Source organism: Stenella coeruleoalba (assembly GCF_951394435.1).
Source record: "Stenella coeruleoalba genome assembly, chromosome: 7".
NCBI classification, from domain to species: domain Eukaryota; kingdom Metazoa; phylum Chordata; class Mammalia; order Artiodactyla; family Delphinidae; genus Stenella; species Stenella coeruleoalba.
Genome location: NC_137153.1, coordinates 100,875,281 through 100,893,488, shown reverse-complemented (window position 1 = coordinate 100,893,488; position 18,208 = coordinate 100,875,281). Strand labels below are relative to the sequence as shown.

At 40.9% G+C, this 18,208-nt stretch overlaps 1 protein-coding gene across 7 annotated transcripts in view; it reads left to right on the top strand.

Annotated features, from left to right (window-relative positions):
- ECPAS (Ecm29 proteasome adaptor and scaffold) overlaps positions 1–18,208 on the top strand; it is a 101,938-nt gene that overhangs the window by 64,142 nt on the left and 19,588 nt on the right. For all 7 annotated transcript variants that reach the window (XM_079925556.1, XM_079925557.1, XM_079925560.1 and 4 more), the window contains 14 exons: positions 453–615; positions 1,064–1,236; positions 2,413–2,514; positions 5,830–5,953; positions 7,250–7,395; positions 7,831–7,885; positions 8,813–8,927; positions 9,583–9,651; positions 10,915–11,032; positions 11,289–11,456; positions 13,749–13,828; positions 14,435–14,540; positions 15,541–15,588; positions 16,623–16,744. In XM_079925556.1, coding sequence (XP_079781682.1) covers positions 453–615; positions 1,064–1,236; positions 2,413–2,514; positions 5,830–5,953; positions 7,250–7,395; positions 7,831–7,885; positions 8,813–8,927; positions 9,583–9,651; positions 10,915–11,032; positions 11,289–11,456; positions 13,749–13,828; positions 14,435–14,540; positions 15,541–15,588; positions 16,623–16,744 — 1,589 coding nt within the window. The remainder of the gene's footprint in view (positions 1–452; positions 616–1,063; positions 1,237–2,412; positions 2,515–5,829; positions 5,954–7,249; positions 7,396–7,830; positions 7,886–8,812; positions 8,928–9,582; positions 9,652–10,914; positions 11,033–11,288; positions 11,457–13,748; positions 13,829–14,434; positions 14,541–15,540; positions 15,589–16,622; positions 16,745–18,208) is intronic.

The following is an 18,208-nucleotide window of genomic DNA, read 5'->3' as shown; positions in this document are numbered from 1 at the left end:
CTTTCAAATATTTTATTTGCATTTGGAGGTTTTAGCAATTAGAAATAGGATCCGTTCATTGTATTTTGTTGGCAGTAGAGGAAAATTATGCTTGAAAGTTATGACGGTGTATTTACCTAAGTGTTATTTATAAGCTAGAAGAAAGTGTGGGTGCTTATAAGAGCCTGCAATGGAGTCACCTCACCCATAGTTGGAGTTGGGTATGGGATTAAGGAATCTAAATCCAAGTGAGTCAGGACTCAGCTTAACTTCTCAGAATTCTGTGTTTGAAACTCAAGTTTTCTCTTGTTCCCTAACCTATTTATTAACATCCAGTGGAGCCTCACATGATCACTTTATTCTTTGGCCTTATATTTTATTGGGGAGATGACTGTAGTAAACACACAGTTATTTCATTGCATTCACGCACGTGTGAGAGAGACAGACCTACGGTATTGTGTTGTTAAATCCAGAGCCCGGAGATACAGCACGGATCCTTGCTTGCATTGGGATTCACAGTAGGAAGATATTTGGCTAAGAAGAAAATGAAAATGGCAGAGCAGCAAGACGTGGAGACAAATGCTGATTTTCTGCCCGAACAAGAGGAACTCATTCAGAGTGCCACAGAAACTATCGGTAATTAATGTGTTTATGCTGATTTGGATGTCAGCATAAGTAGGTTACAGTTTTTTTGAATTAGGTTAAAATTTATTGTAACATTTTAATTTCTTTTTATAGCATTGCACTCTAAATACACGAGGTTTTTCCACAGAGTCTTGATGCGGAATAAATTCTTTGTTTTTAATAACAATGCAAGTACTCTAGTTTTTGTATATACATATTTTTCTATATGTTTCTATTTAACAGAGATGATTCCGTTATGGGAAAAATTGTAAACATTAAGAAAGGACATGACTCTGGTGTTTTATTACTAAAGAAATGCTAACAAATTATCAACTGGAAAATATGTTGTAGACTTTGATTTTGGTTTGCTGTCTTTAAAAAAATCTTGAGTACATTGCTGGTTGCTTTGGATTCCAGGGGTAATGATATAAAATTCTTTTGTGTCTAAATGTGTTTACAGGCTCATTTTTGGACAGTACATCACCCCTCCTGGCAATTGCTGCCTGTACAGCCCTGGGTGAAATTGGCAGAAATGGTCCACTCCCAATCCCCAGTGAGGGATCTGGCTTTACTAAGTTGCATCTTGTGGAAAGCCTGCTAAATAGAATACCCTCCAGTAAAGAAACAAATAAGGCAAGTCTCGTCCTTTTATCCTTCTTCTCTGAAATGCTTTCTGTTCATAGATAAATAAATGAATAAAAACAGAATCATAGTCAGGATAGATGGCATTACAGCTGGAGGAAGGACTGAATGTGGAAAAGAGTGGTAAAGAAGAAAGTCTAGGTGACTGTTTAATTTTGAGTTGGGGATGATTTGTGCACTGCTTTCGTGTGTGTACTGTTTGACCCAGTTACTCCAATTTAGGCCCAGAACTGTTAAGATTTGGGTAAATATTAAATGCATCAGGTAATTCTTTTGTCATGCAAAAGGGGGGTAATAAAGTGTTAAATAGTTTAACGATTTTTGTAATTTCAGACCAAATCTAAATCTTAACTTCCTATACTTAGTTTGGTTTTAAGAAATCTGGGCATTCGTAAGCAGTGTGAGTAATCTCTGAGGAAAAGGACACTTATGTTTTTTTTAGTTTCAGATAAAAACTTTCATAGACTTTAAAAATTTTCTTTGGGATAAGAACACCTCAGTGTTGAAGTGTAAGATGATTTAATGAACAGAAAAATCGGTTTACTACAAGTTTAATAAATATGTAATTTTATTCTTGATCTAGGGACTATTTAAAACTTTCTGAGATCACAGTAGTTTTTATTAGATGTTAGCAACTACTCATTACCATCCATTGTTGAGCACTTGCAATCTGCCAAGCATATGCTGAGTGCTTCACATGCATTAATTAATTGAATCCCCAAAAGATCTAGTGAAGTAGGTACAGTTGTCATCTCTATTTTCAGAGATGAGGAAATAGCCTCACAGAGAGGCTAAGTAACTTGCCTGAGGTCACACAGTTGTAAAGGCTATTAAAATGGTCGAGCTGTGACTTAATCTTAGGTCCTCTGGGCCCAGAATTTACATTTATAACTGTTATAGCTTGTAGGATAATGAACTAGTTAAAGACTTTGTTCTTCCTTCTTTTGCAGCTGTGGACCCTTAATGAACTCAGTTTTATGTCTTTCTACCTCCAATGTCTTATAGACATAATTCTGTAAAATTGGATACTTTAAAAAAAAAAAATTGTGCTGATGCATTAGTTAGACAGACTCCCCCTCCCTGCTTTCTCATTTTGGAAACATTTTTTCTGGGACCAAGCTGTTATATACTTCATTTAAAAAAAAAAAAAATTCTGTGTTCTTCCAGATGAAAGAAAGAGCTATCCAAACACTGGGGTATTTTCCAGTTGGGGATGGAGATTTTCCTCACCAGAAACTCCTCTTGCAAGGTCTGATGGATTCTGTGGAGGTATTTATATTGCTATCTGGTTGTTAGTCATTCAAACAAAAGGCATTTTTCTTAACTTGGAATTTTGCGTGCTGTGAGGTTTTAAATTAAAACTTTATTCATTTATTCACCAAGTACTTACTGAGTACCATCTGTGGGTCCATCACTGGTAATCGTAGCATTGACTAAATCACCTCTGTGGGGAAGTCCTTTTCTCATGATTTTTAAAAATAAATTTATTTATTTTTATTTATTATTTTTGGCTGTGTTGGGTCATTGTTGCTGTGCGCGGGCTTTCTCTAGTTGCGGCGAGCGGGAGCTGCTCTTCGTTGCGGTGCGTGGGCTTCTCATTGCGGTGGCTTCTCTTGTGGAGCACGGGCTCTAGAGTGCAGGCTCAGTAGTTGTGGCACGTGGGCTCAGTAGTTGTGGGTCATGGGCTCTAGAGCACACGGTCAGTAGTTGTGGTGCACAGGCTTAGTTGCTCTGCGGCACGTGGGATCTTCCCGTACCAGGGCTCGAACCCGTGTCCCCTGCATTGGCAGGCGGATTCTTAACCACTGTGCCACCAGGGAAGCCCTTCTCATCATTTTTGAGTAAAACGTGGTGCAGTGTAGGTAGAAGGGGAAACGTACCTATTCAGCTAGATGTGGGGAGTGGGTGCCAGTGTTCTGGTTGCCCTTGAGTCTGATGACTTTGCTTCTGTCTTCTAGATAAATGTCCAGTGTGGTGGACAACTGCTAGCCAATATGATGAGTGACCTAACACAGTCTGATGTGGCCCCTGATTGGGCCTTGGTTCTTGTCACTTACTCACCAGCCGCTGTTGTTCACCAGCCTCTTAGTCCTTCTCTGCTCTGAGCTTTTGACAGACCCATGCTTCCTTCTTTCTCAGGTTGTTGCTATAGGTCTTTGAAAAGTTTCCTGACCCTTCAGACTAGAGTAGATTTCTTTATTTATTTGTGCTTTCATGCTGCTCCGTACTTTGCTTCACAACATTCATCACAGTTGCTAATTGCCCACTAGGCTGAAGGCAAAGGCTGTTTTGCACCCCCATCCTCACCCCCTTATAAAACAGGGGCCTGGCAGCGTAACTGGTAGTTGCAGGACCTCAAACATTTTTGGAAGCGTAACTGAATGAAGTGATGTTTGCGTGTAAGGCAGTGGACTCACGAAGGCGGCGTGAGCACTTCTGTCTGGGGGAGCTGGTGCACGTGTTTTGGTGGCAAAGTCGCTGCTGGGCCTTGAAGGAAGAAGGGGAGGAGAGAGGAGAGCTGTGGTTGAGGAATAAGGCAGCTGAGTGATAGAGCCGACATTAGGATGCAGGTCTCTGGATTCTTGATGGAGTATTTTTAAGGTGACATTTTTTGACAAGAAATTATAACCATATCTCATTCTCCCTGGATGTCACTGACATTGTAACGTCTTGGGGAAAAGCTTGTGATGTCTCCTTTCTCATCTTTTTTCTTTTTATATATCTATGATAGAGATGGGTTTCTTCCAGTTTTGTTTAAATGAATGAAGGTTTGTCTCGGTTCTCAACTTGCTACTGAAGACATTATTTTAAGAGTTTAGGAGTACAGAACTATATGAAAAGCTTGAAACATGCTAGAGAGACTGAAGGAGGAGAATTTTAAAAAAGCAGGAATCAAGAGAAGCAAAAGATCTTCACAGTCATCTAGGACAAAGTCCTAAAGGTTTTTTTTGTTGTTGTTTCTTTTAACTTTTTATTACGGAAAATTTCAGACATGCACAGAAGTAGAGAGAATAATAATATAATGATCCCTATTTATCCACTCTTTATTTCTAGAATATTTAAAGCAAAATCTGGATATTATCTTCACAAATAGAGTTAGGGAGTTTTGTTTTTGTTTGTAATGCCAACTCTGTTGTTATTAACATGTAAACAGGTAAAAACAGGCACATAAAATGACTCCCTAATACGGGATCCTCTGTGTTGAGATAACCTTTTCTCAGCTTAGAGTTGCCAAGAGAAACTTTGACCAGGAAAGCTGTAGGACTGAAGCCTTCAAATACTTTTTCTCAGAGTAGGAAGTGTGTGGTATCAGCACTTAACACCTCAGCAAGCCTAGAGCATTTAGTTGATTAAGCTTGGAAATGGCTAGACTGTTGTCTGTATGCTTTACAGTGTTCTCCCAAAAGTCCCATATTCCCATACCCCTCATATTCTCTGTTCTTCATTCTCTTCTTACTCTCCTATTCTTAGGTCTTTTCTGATTCCCAGCAAACATTAGAGAAAAATGCCAAAGGGAGCTGAGGCTGGTCCAATTCCATATTAGTCAGTGGTTCATAATTGTGAGATGTGTCAATTTCTAAATCTGATTTTTAAAATTTGAGTATGTAGGGCTTCCCTGGTGGCGCAGTGGTTGAGAGTCCGCCTGCCGATGCAGGGGACACAAGTTTGTGCTCCGGTCCGGAAAGATCCCACATGCCGCGGAGCGGCTGGGCCCGTGAGCCATGGCCGCTAGGCCTGCGCGTCCGGAGCCTGTGCTCCACAACGGGAGAGGCCACAGCAGGGAGAGGCCTTGCGTACCGCCAAAAAAAAAAAAAAAAAATTTGAGTATGTATAGTTTCGAATTTTTTAAACTTTAGATTTTTGAAACAATTCCAAATTTACAGTGTGGTTATCAGAATAGTGTAAAGAACTCCTTTATACCCTTTATCCAGACTTAGCAAATTATAGTATTTTACCACGTTTGCTTTGTCATTCTCTGGTTTTTTTCTGAACCATTTGAGAGGAACTTGCAGATATCATGTAATTTAAGCCGTGCAGAGAGGAGGAGGTGTTAGTAAATGATAAAGGCCGCTGTTAAGGGTGCAGTTACTACCAGTCAGATGTCTACTAGGTGCTTTATGTACGTTAACCTCGTTCAATCCCTACGGCCTGACGAGGTGGATGATGGTATTATTTATGCTCATGTTACAAATGACGAAGTTGAGTCTCAGAGTTTAAATAAGTGTATGTAGCTGGTGAAAAACAGAATTTCTACCAAGATCCATATGGCTCCACAGTCCATGCCCTTCTCCCCCAAGTAAATGGTTCCATTCTTCCAAAGATTAAAAATCCCTGCTTAGTGGTTCTCTGCTGAGGGTGAAGAGTGCAACACAGACTTGGGAAAAGATCCTCAAGTCATTCTTGGGTTCTCTGTTCCCTCACCCTGCCTCACTTTCCAACCATCCTGTTTGCTGAGAGCATTGCAGGCAAAAGAGTGAAAACAAAGCATGCCGAGAAACAGGACAGTAAGCAGGCTTTTTGTGGAAACGGATGTTTTGGGGCAGTGTTCTCTCTGACTCCTCACTTTTGTCCCCTTCATTGCAGGCCAAGCAGATAGAGCTTCAGTTCACTATCGGCGAAGCCATCACCAGCGCTGCGATAGGAACTAGTTCTGTGGCCGCCCGGGATGCCTGGCTGGTGGCTGAAGAAGAATATACGCCCCCTGCCGGTACCATATAGTCAGCTAATCAGTTTATTACCACCAAGTAACCCTCTTCTGTTCTTGTTATCACCTTTGAGCAAAAGAAAAAAACGTATACATTCCATTTTAACTCTCTTTCCAATATTTATATATGTATTTATCAGTTTGGCTCAGTCGAGAAAGATAGTTGGTTAAAGGAGACTGAGCACAAAATGAATGAGAACTGTCTCTTTAGTCCTTTGGCAAGGCAGGCAGGGGAGTTAGCTATCGATTACCTTCAGACTTGTGCTCTATTCGTGAGGATTGGTGTGGTGAGCCAGTGTTAGAGGTTGAGGCCTAGCAGTTTCCAAGTTTTGTGTCCCCTAATCCTTTATCACACAGTGCAGGTCGTGTAGCAGGTGCCTCTTCACTAAGTCCCTCTGGCTTTTAGTGACCACATAGGTGAAGGGGCATGCGTTTTCTGACGACATGTTACAGGTACTGTGATTTCACATGTCTCATATGCTGTGAACATCCTACAGGGCACAGGATGGCTCTCCACAGCAGAGTGTCCTGCCAACCTCAGTAATGCCAAGGTTGAGGAACTCTGAAGTGACAAAGGAAAGGAGAACAATGGCATAGTAGCTGGAGGAGGAAAGTAAGGTTAATAGAGGTTGGTTTGCCTGTTAGTTTTTAGATGGAGATGGGAAAGATACGGTAGAGAAAGAAAAATTGCTGACACTAGAAAGAATGGGGATAATTTTAAAAAATTAAGACAAAACTAATACAACATTGTAAATTAACTATGCTCCAATAAAAATTTTAAAATTTAAAAATAAACAAAGGAAAAAATATTTATTTTAAAAACTCCATGTGCAATTAAGGTCTAAAAGGAAATATAAAGGAAGAGAAATACTTTTTTTTTCCTGCTGTCACTGTTTAAATGAGTAAAATTACATTAATCATATGAGTATTAAAAAAAACTTAAGACAGATTTTTAAAAAGAGAAGTTTTAGGTTCAGAGCAACATTAAGAGGAAGGTGCAGAGGTTTCCCACACCCTCTACCCCTACACATGTCTAGCCTCCCCCATGATAGTGATAATTTTTCATTCTAGGGAACTAAAGTTATCTGAGTACCTTTGAAAGGTTATTTAGTTTATGCTAGGTTCTGAAATGAATGATTATCAGTTCCTTCAGCAATTTATTTAAACACCTTAGTCATTTAGATCTTAATATGTTGTAGGATTGTTGTATTGAGTAAATGTTGATTAAAATTTTATCTTTTTCAGGGAGCTCTATTCAGTTATGTTAATTGCTTCTTATCATCCTTTCCCTTTCCCTAGGAGCTAAAGTTAATGATGTGGTCCCCTGGGTGCTGGATGTGATTTTAAATAAACATATCATCAGCTCCAACCCACATGTGAGGCAAGCAGCCTGCATCTGGCTCCTTTCCCTTGTGAGGAAGCTAAGTACCCATCAAGAAGTGAAGGTAAGCCATTCTGTAAATGTGGTCCAGCTCTGTTGGAAACTGTTTATGAAGTATGTATAATAGAAAGGTGGTAGGAGGGGAAGTGTATGAGGGTGAGGGCCACTAACCAGTAATATGTATTTTGAAATAAGCTATACATGAAGGAATGAAGGATGGTACCTGATATATATGGGCTGGAAGATGATTCTTAAGTTGAAGGTACAATGTCAGAGGAAGTGGTGAGGATGGGGGAGGCTCAGACTGTGTGCGTTAGAGCACCTGTAAGTGCCACAACCTTCAGGTAATTTGGCCACCTTCCAAGATGAGAGCACAGCAGGGTTTGTGACTGCCTCTGGTCGTGAGACTTCACAGGGGTTGTGTACCCTGAGAGCAAGATTTTTATTCTCCCAAGGAGGCAGAGTTTCAGTGTTCTGAATGCCTTTTTTCTTCTTTCAGTCTCATCTTAAAGAAATTCAGAGTGCATTTGTTTCTGTTTTGTCAGAAAATGATGGTAAGTAATTGGTAAATATTTGATTTCCAGACTTCTTTAAACTTGTATTTTTTTTTTGTTTGTTTTTGCGGTACGCGGGCCTCTCACTGTTGTGGCCTCTCCCGTTGCGGAGCACAGGGTCCAGACGCGCAGGCTCAGCGGCCATGGCTCACAGGCCCAGCCGCTCTGCGGCATGTGGGATCTTCCCGGACCGGGGCACGAACCCGTGTCCCCTGCATCGGCAGGCAGACTCTCAACCACTGCGCCACCAGGGAAGCCCTAAACTTGTATTTTAAATTTTGAAAAACCTGGATTAATGAACGTAAAAGAAGGCTACAGGAAACTTGATTCTTAATGTATTTATTTATTCATTAGATTATTTATTCATTAGATCAGTTTTGCATTTAAAAGTGGAGCCGAGGCCTTCTTTAACTCATACTTGTACCAAATAATAGCTTTCTTCTCCTAATACTTAGAATTCCTTTTCTCTCTGTGATTTAAGCCAGGAGAGAGTGCAAATATTTGTGTTAGACATTTAAATAGTAGCTTTGTTTTATTAATTGTTTTAAACATGTGGTCTAATGTTGACTTTTCATTTAAAAAATTGCACGTGGGCGTCCTTAAATCCTGTGATTACTTCTTATGTGTGCGACGTGCCTCCACTGACCCTTTGTCACCATGCACTACACACTAAGGCCCAGCAGGGTTGACTTGGCTTGTGAGTTGGATGTTCTGTGAATGTAGTTCTCATTTACAGAGACTTGCTGGTGTCATGTCCGCTCAGATGATTTAGTATGTTTTTAACAAAATAGGCAGGTTGATTATGTTTTCATATCTTTACTTTGATATCATTTTGGGTTAATGTTACAAGTTTAACTTTTTTTTAACTTGATGCCCAGAGGACAAATTTTTCTTAAAAGAATATTGTTTTGTCTGACTTCTGTGTAGAACTTAGCCAAGATGTTGCCTCAAAAGGCCTTGGGTTGGTGTATGAACTGGGCAATGAACAAGATCAACAGGAGTTGGTTTCTACTCTTGTAGAAACACTGATGACTGGCAAAAGGTACAGTGAACTTGAAAATTTCAGATTTGAACACGCAGGGCAAGTTTTGCACATACCGAGAATATGAAGTGGAGGAAGGAAAGTTCAGCTTGTGATTTTCCTGTTTATTAAGCCTTTTCTAAATTGCAAATCATCGATTGTTATGCTGTGGATAGCAGTTTAATTATCCAGTGTATACTGTTTAGAAACAGGCCAGTAATTCAGGCTTCGAAAATTGAATGATCTTGGGACAGGTAAAGCATTGGATTACAGAAGTACCGTAATTACCGTTGGCTAAATGGAATGAAGATGTGGAGAGGAAGTGTGTCACGCAGGTCCGATCTGTGAAGAGGAAGAGGCGGGCAGTCATTCTCGTAATTGGTTTCTGCTTTATGTTACTTTCCTTGTAGGAAGAATAGTTCTCAATGTGTGACCACATTTAACTCAGTGTAACTTTATGTGGGATGTCTTTTATTTCTATTTGTTCTTCCTAGACTTCATTTTACAAAATTCTCTGGCTGATGGGAAGGGTTAGTTGACTTTTACATCTTGCACACTGTAGATACTTGATAGGGAATTTGATTTTATCAGTTTACAGATGAAATGTATGCGTTAGTTGAATGGTGGTATGAAAAATTCGAGGCTAATTTAAATTCTTGGTGTTGTTTTCGTTTAGAGCTAAGCATGAAGTTTCTGGAGAGACAGTGGTGTTTCAAGGAGGAGGCCTTGGCAAAACCCCTGATGGGTAAGTGTGCCGGATCCATTGATCAGTCATCAATGAAGATGTAGAGATCTTCTCTCCGTTGGGAAGGGTGCTCACCAGGTTGATTTCCACCCTCGTGGGAGGTGTTGTGTGTTAGTGGAAGAAGAAAATGTCAGTGAAAAAGCCTAGTGTTTTAGATTGGGTTTCCTGGGGGAGCAGACTGAGATGGAGGTGTGTGTGCTGGAAGTTTATTGAAGGGTGCCTGGAGTCGTCACCCTGGGGGACTGAGGAGGCAGGACAGGTCCAGTGGCCGAGGAGGAGGTGACCTGCTGCCCCCGCTTACGAGACCGTGACCCATCACGGAGCTCTGGGACTGGGCTGGGAGGGCCTGCAGGGAGGTCCTGCTCTGTGTCCCCTCCTCAGGTCTTTTCACCCCCTCAGTGACTAGCCGTTGGTGTTGGGCTGCTCTCGGGGAGGACCTGACCTTGGACTGAGGGCAGTTCTGTCAGCTCCCAGCCAGCGGGTCCTCAGGGAGGAATCAGCACGCACTGCACCTAGTGTTTTGGAGGGGCATCTCTACTTGGTACTGTGGAGTCCACCAGCTGGGCATTTCAAATTAATTCGTAGAGCCTTACCTCTTTTGTCTTATCACTATTCCATCATGGTTGTACTGTTGCTTCTCCTCTGAAAACCCTCAGGTCCAGCTGCAGCTTGCTGGGCCTCGCTGGGGAGTCCCCAGAGCCCTGCCTCAGGCTGTCTTTCCCGTAGCTCCATGTTTTCACACTGAAGTTGTTTCATTCCACTTACCCTCCCTCTAGACTCCCTCTGAGTTTTAAAAGAAGTGCTCACTTTTCACAAAATAATGAAAAAGATCAGGTAGTTGAGCAAATACAGAGGGAAGTTAACAGGACTTGAAGAAGTTGTTATCAGGATAGGGACGCTGTAGCTTAGAAAAGGTGTAGGGAAGACAGAAGCTGTCTTCAGACGGCTCTCGGGATCCTGAGAGAGGCTGGTGCACAGTGCACCGAAGAATTATTGCTGTCTCCTGAGGTGATGAGGGCTCCACCCTCATGGGCATCACAGGTGCCTTAGGTCATTTACCAGCCATTGCTGAGAACTGAAGTAGGCGACTTTTTATATTCTCGTCACCCTGGTTCTCTGCCTCTGTGGTAATGAGATAACGCAATATTGGAAATTTAGCACAAACATAATTTTAAAATGCCCTAGTAATACTGGTAATGTAATTTTTAATAGTCTGGAGGTGGAGAGATACATTACAGCATACTTTTCATCTTTGTTTTCAAGCCAGGGCCTCTCTACTTACAAGGAGCTTTGTTCTCTGGCAAGTGATCTTAGTCAGCCCGACCTGGTGTATAAATTTATGAATCTAGCCAACCATCACGCAATGTGGAACTCTAGGAAGGTAAGTGGCTATTGCTGGACATTTTATTTTTTTCTTCCCTCCAAATCAAACCTCCTGCATTGGCAGACGGGGACAACTGTTATGCAGTATGTTTTGTAAAAGTCTGTGATTAGAGAGATCTAGATCACCACATAGCTGCTATTACTGATGGGTAAAGCCGGACACCCAGTAAATCAGGCTCTATTCAGGGACAAGAATTTTGTGATTTTTCATATGTGGATATTATATCTGAGCCACTTTGTTATTATTTTTTTAGGGTGCTGCTTTTGGTTTTAATGTAATTGCTACCAGAGCTGGAGAGCAGCTAGCTCCTTTCCTGCCTCAACTAGTTCCTCGTCTTTATCGTTACCAGTTTGATCCCAACCTTGGCATTCGACAGGCCATGACAAGTATTTGGAATGCGCTGGTCACTGACAAGTCAATGGCAAGTATCTGTGAACCCTTGTCCCGGGCTACACATGGCATGTAAACTCATGCTCATCTTCCTTTCTACTTTGTGTACTTTTTTGTTTAAACAAACAGACTTTCTTTCATCCCTTGCTTTCTTCCTTCTTTCAAGGTATCAGAGATGCTCATGGCAACATTTATTGAAATCTCAAAAATGGAAACAATCTAAATGTCCATTGGGTGGATGGTTAAGGAAGTGGCAGTGTATCCACACAAATGGAAAACTGTATGTCGATAGTTAACCACTGATGTAGTGGAGAACAGGTCGTGGTTCTTGCCTTCAAGGAGCTCACGTAGTTGGGGAGGTAGATAAGGAATCAGGCAATTACCATATTTGGTTTTTTCTCATCTGGCTGCTTCTCATATTCTCCTTCACTGTTAGATACTAGGATTTCTCAGGGCTTGCCTCTGAGTACCATTGACTCTCTCCACTTTCTCTTTTTAGATCAGCTTCTCAGTTCCAGGGCTTATGTGTCATCTTGATTGTGATGGTTCCCAGTCTTTACTTATGGCCCAGGCACGACTTGTGCTCCTGACTTGTCTATCTCACTGCCTGCTTGACATTATCACTTGGATGTTGTTTCAAGATACCTTAGACTTAATATGTCTAGAATGGGACTTAAAAAAACAAACTTCCCCCTCTCTTCTCCTCAGCGTTCATTCATTTACCCCAGCTGGGAAACTGCGCATCATCCTTGATTATTGTCTGTCTCACCCTCACCCTCAATTGAATCCAGTAGCAAATTCTGTTGATTCTGCTTCCAAAGTATTTCTCCCTCCCTCCTTTCCCTTCTTCCCTTCTTTCTCTTTCTTTTTCTCTGTTTCTCTCTTTCTTTCTCTCTCTCTCTTTCTCTCTTTTTCTCTTTCTTTCTTTCTTCCTCCCTTCCTTCCACTGTGTGGCTTGCGGGATCTCAGTTCCCTGACCAGGGATCAAACCCGGGCCCACAGCAGTGAAAGCGCTGCATCTTAACCACTGGATCTCCAGGGAATTCCCTCCAAAGTATTTCTTGAATCTATTCTCTTTTTTCCTTATTCCTCCCTGATGAACAGGTTGTCACCTTTCTCTTCTCTTTGCCTTCTTTCATTTAATTACCAATAGTAAAAGTGATTTTTAAAAATGCAAATTGGATTGCATTTTGGGTTAAAATCCTTTGTTGGCTTCCTAGTTCACTTTAAATAAACCCCATGACCCTTACCCTGTCTTTCCATGCCTGAGCATGATGCAGCCCTTTCCTGTCTCCAGTCTGATGCTGGTGGGCACTGGAGGGTTCCACCTTGAGGGTTCTGTGAGTTCTGTTTGCTCTAGGAGAGTACTTGGTACCACTGGGTCAACTTGAGATCTAATAGGTCGAGTTCAGGGCCCAGGCTTAGGCTCGCAGGATGTGAGTGTCACCTCTGTGTGAGTGGAAGGTGAAGCCACAGATGTGGATGAGATCACTGTGGAGACTGTCTAGAGACATGGACATAGAAAGACATCAGTTTCTTAAATCTTAGGTGAGTTATTTCCTCCCTGTCTTGGTTTTCTTAAATGTAAGTGAGGATAACAAAACCTCTCCTACCTACAAGAGTAATAGTGGAAAAGCCATAAGTTTTGAAGTTCTTTGGATTAGCATAAAAAGTGAATCTACTATCGGTGTGTGTAGTTATTACCAAATGGATAAGTGTATATCAAAACTAAAGAGGCTTAAAAGATTAAATTCGTCTTCATTCTGAACAATCAAGTGCTTCTTTATGTGCCAGACGTGGTGCAGGCTACCAGGGAGGGAAGGACAAGTGAGACACTGTCCCTGCCCTCGAGGTCTCAGTGTGAAGGGGCAGGACAGTTACTGTGCTGTCTGATACAGTGTGCGTAAGAAGGTGCCGTGGGAACATAGGGCAGAGTAGGCCAGTCCTGTCTGCGAAGGTGATGCCTGAAATGAATCTTGAACAAGTAGGAGATGGAAGAGGTAGAGGTAGTGTGTGCTAGGGAGTGGAGGTGAGGCAGGACATACAAGAACTTGGGAGCTAGATGGTCCCAGGAGGGCTTCGTATCCACGCCTGGGTGATTGGACTTTATTCTCATGCACTGAGGAAAATAAGAGGATCATGTTTGCATTTCAGGATGATCAGCTGGGCAGCTTCCAGCAACTAAAGTGGGGAGAGAGTTGTGGACAGAGAGGCCTAGGGAGACACTTAGGCTGTTACGTGCAGAAACACAGTGTGGTAGAGATGAATCATTTGATTATTGATGGATTTTGCGTTCTCAGTTTTATCCTTTTGTTTTCATTAGGTGGATAAGTATTTGAAGGAAATTCTTCAAGATTTGGTTAAGAATCTAACCAGCAATATGTGGCGAGTTCGAGAATCCAGGTACCATTTTTGGAAATATAAGACTAGTCAAATAAAACTGAATTTTTTTTCCCTTCAAATTTCCAAGTTTTATACTTCGTGCAAAAGGAATAAGTTAAAACCACTAAAAAGCATATTTCTGGTTGGGTTAGACAGTTAATGATATTTAAGCTCTAGTCAGTGGTTTTCCTAAGTTGTCTTAGTTTTTGTAAGTATGAAATAACAGAAGTAGATCACTTGTTAAATTAGACATCAAGATACATTTATATACTCTCATGACTTTGTAGGGTAGCATTTATTTATACATATATAATTTATGTTTATTCAGTGCCTGCTATATGCTTGGCAGTGTGCTAGGCCCTGGAGGTATATTGGTAAGTAAAAAATGATGTATCATCTTGAAGAGATTATATTATAGTTGTGGGAAATAGACATTTGATGAGTGTACATGCCATATGCCTGTGGTATATTTGAGGCACCAAGAAGAGAGTAGTCATTGCCGTTTTGGGGTGAGGGGGTTAAGACTAGAAATATAGGCAGAATCCATATTGTTGTTTGATATGACTTTCATAGTAAAATATTGAGCTTTCTTGATCATATATTTGAAACCAAATTGTTTATTTTCAGCTGTTTAGCTCTGAACGATTTATTGAGAGGAAGACCCCTAGATGACATCATTGATAAACTTCCAGAAATTTGGGAAACTCTCTTTAGAGTACAAGATGATATAAAGGTACTATATACATAAATCTGCATTTATTTATAGAATAGCATAAATTGGAATTGTTAAAATATGTATGTTACATATTTCAAAATTCAATATCCAGACAATTTTTTTTAAAAGACCAGAATTTTCCTCCAAAGTTTCAGTTTTGTTTTTTTGGGGTTTTTTTGCGGTACGCGGGCCTCTCACTGCTGTGGCCTCTTCCGTTGCGGAGCACAGGCTCCGGACGTGCAGGCTCAGCAGCCATGGCTCACGGGCCCAGCCGCTCTGCGGCATGTGGGATCTTCCCGGACCGGGGCACGAACTCGCGTCCCCTGCATCGGCAGGTGGACTCTCAACCACTGTGCCACCAGGGAAGCCCCAAAGTTTCAGTTTTGATGTGTGTGTGAAGTGGCAAGTTTAGGTATCTTTAGATCTAAATTTAATTAAAGTTAAAAAAAAAAAAAGAAAAAAGGGTAACTACTGCCTGATTTTCTTTTAGTAGAGATCTTGTGATGCTGTTGTGAGGAACAAATAACAGTTTAGAAATAATCCAAAATAACTCTACTTAGATCAGCTTCGTAAGTTGGATCAGTCATTCCCAAATAACGTGACCAGTTTCTCTTTTGCCTCGGCAGTCTAAATTTAAAATTTTTCCATCTTACCATTAAAATTAGGCACTTCAGTTTTTTGCTTTATTCGTCAGAGTTTTTTTAAGTCTTTCAGAATCTTCACATAGATCTCTATATATTTGCTTTTATAATATATTTAGTTTCTAAACTGTTATACTTAATATCCATATTTTTGTAAGGTCAAAACAGGTTGTATCTAATTTAAAAAACAGTAGTATGGAATGGTAATATGTTCCTTGATGGGCAAAGAGCCTAGTGAAACACCATTTTTTACCTAGTAATGAAAGTAGGATTTTTCACCAATTTGTGTAGATTTGGAGGCAGTTTAAATACACATTTTGGGGTAGATGAGAAGGAAACTCTGACGTTGTATAATGTCATATTCTTCTCATTTTTAGGAATCTGTACGAAAAGCAGCAGAACTAGCTCTGAAAACGCTGAGCAAGGTGAAAACTCTAGTCTTATACTGGGGGGTGAAGTGGGTCAGGATTCTATGTGACAGTGAAAATTATGACTTATTTTTTTGTCATATAAAGTGACATTTAGTTGCAGTGTAACTGGCTTCATGTTACAGCCCACTTCTTAACAATGAATGGGAAACTGGTTGCTATTATGTTAGAATGCTAGTATTTTTAACAAAGTGTGTCTCTGGGCTCTTTAAATGGAGAGCTTTCCTAGGCCTTTATATAAGATAGGACTTTCTCTCGACCCTGAAGTACACATTACACTTAGATCAAGCAACATCTATTCTCTTTATTATTGCTATGTTTATATGTTAATCTGCCTTTCATACTTCTGAGGTTGGCAACCTTTTTTTTTCTTTTGCGGTACGCGGGCCTCTCACTGCTGTGGCCTCTCCCATTGTGGAGCACAGGCTCCGGACGTGCAGGCTCAGCGGCCATGGCTCACGGGCCTAGCTGCTCCGCGGCATGTGGGATCTTCCCGGACTGGCGCACGAACCCGTGTCCCCTGCATCGGCAGGCGGACTCTCAACCACTGCGCCACCAGGGAAGCCCTGGCAACCTTTTTGAAACTGGTTCCCCACTTGAACTTGATTTCGTGGTATATCAGGGCCTTCTAATGTGTTAGAAGGTTTTAAATCCAAGTGTTTCTTATTCCACATTTGTGTTCTTGACCTCTGTGTTATGCTGCCACCCAAAGTTATTGATAATAATACCTTAAGCCTTCTTCAGTGCTTTCTAAACATATTCTCGTTTCATCTTCAACTGTTTCCTGTTTCACAAATTAGAAGACCAAAGCTTAGAAAGTAAAATGCATTACCAAATTTTCTGTATAGTTATTGGCAGATATAGGACTCAATCCCAGATCATGAGATCTTCTTTTTCTTCCTGTGATATTGTAGAAAGTAGAGTCACTTACCCTTTTCTATGGATATAGGAAGTAGGAAGTATTTTGTCAGATGAACGCGTTATTGGGTGAGAGGTCAGTTTCACTAATTTCCATGCTCTTTGTATGTGAGGTTTGTGTGAAAATGTGTGACCCTGCCAAAGGAGCCGCTGGCCAGAGAACCATTGCTGTCCTCCTGCCCTGCCTTCTGGACAAAGGAGTGATGAGTCCTGTGACAGAAGTTCGAGCCCTCAGGTTTGAATCAGCTGATGAAATTGAATGCATTGGATTTACTTAGTTCTTAACCACCCAGTAGAAATTGGGTTTCTTTGAATGTTAGATTCTTGAAAGAGTGGAGAAATGAGTTGAGAATCCAGTGGGGTGACCCAATAGCAAATGCGAGAAGTGGTGAGTCAGAACATTTTTGCAGAGACATTCTCATGGGAGCCTTGCTTTTGTCCAGCCTTCTGCCACTCTGCCTCAACCTTGAGTAAAGTGTGTTTGTTATTTTCTTGTCATTGGCCTCTGCCCCCAGCAGGCACATCGTCCTATTCTGCTACGCCTCAGGTCCTTGAGAGCTTGCTTGTTGGTTATACCACTTAGTAATGTTTCACAGATTATTATGTTTAAAATAAACTGTTTACCGCCTGTGAAATACTCAAGTCGTACACATTTAGATATATATGGCTCTTTTAAGTTAAAATCGGCAGTGAAGGATTCTTTTTTTTTTTTAACCAGAGTGCTATCTGGGAACTTCATCCATTCCATTTTTTATTTCCCTCTTGAAATTAGCTCAAATTAACAGTACCAACACTATTTCATGGTAACTAAATAGTTGCTATGGGAAAGCTCTTCTCAGAAGGATTCACCTAACAAATGCAAAGGAATGATAAAATTAGGGTATCACCATTGTGCTCTCCTCACTAGGATACTCCAGGTAGTGATCATAAGTGGCTCCTGAGTCCACTGGTAAAGGCTGACGGGAGGAGCATTATAATGGATGGTTGGTTCGTGCTGACCAAACTTGAACCTGCTGTTCATTCAACAGCACAAAAAAACATAAGCATCTTGATGTGATGAGACAGGACATGTGAAGACCACCCGTGAAAGATTCTTGTTTTAAAAAAAATTGAACTGAACTTGATTTTAGCCTGCAGATCTGTATAAGCTACAGAGGAACCTCTTAAGTGACACCATCAGAATACAAATCAATAGCTTAAAAAAAAGAGGACGGAGAGAGCACTGTTGAAAAAGATTCAAGAAATGCAGTAAATTGCAATGTGTAGATGGACTCTGGATTCGATTTCAGCAAACCAACTCTTACAGACACTTGTGAAGCAGTCAGGAGATTTGGATATTAGATGATATGAAAGAAATTCTTAATATTTTTTAGGTGTGAAATGGTATTTTGATTATGATAAAAAATCTGGGTCTCTTCATGATACATGTAGAAGTTTAGTTCGGGAATACGCTTCAAAATACTACAGTGGCAGGGGGAAAAGTATATGAATGGTCTGTATGTACGGTGGATGCCTAAGTGAGACAAAACTGGCCAAAGGTTGCTGCTTGTTGAACTGGGTGGAGAGCATACGGAATTGCATTTATGATTCTCTTTACTTTCATATATGTGTGAACATTTCTGTAATAAAAAGTAAAAACAAAAACCAAAAACAAAACCCAACACAGAGCTAAGACCAGGCTCTGTACCCAAGGGAGTAT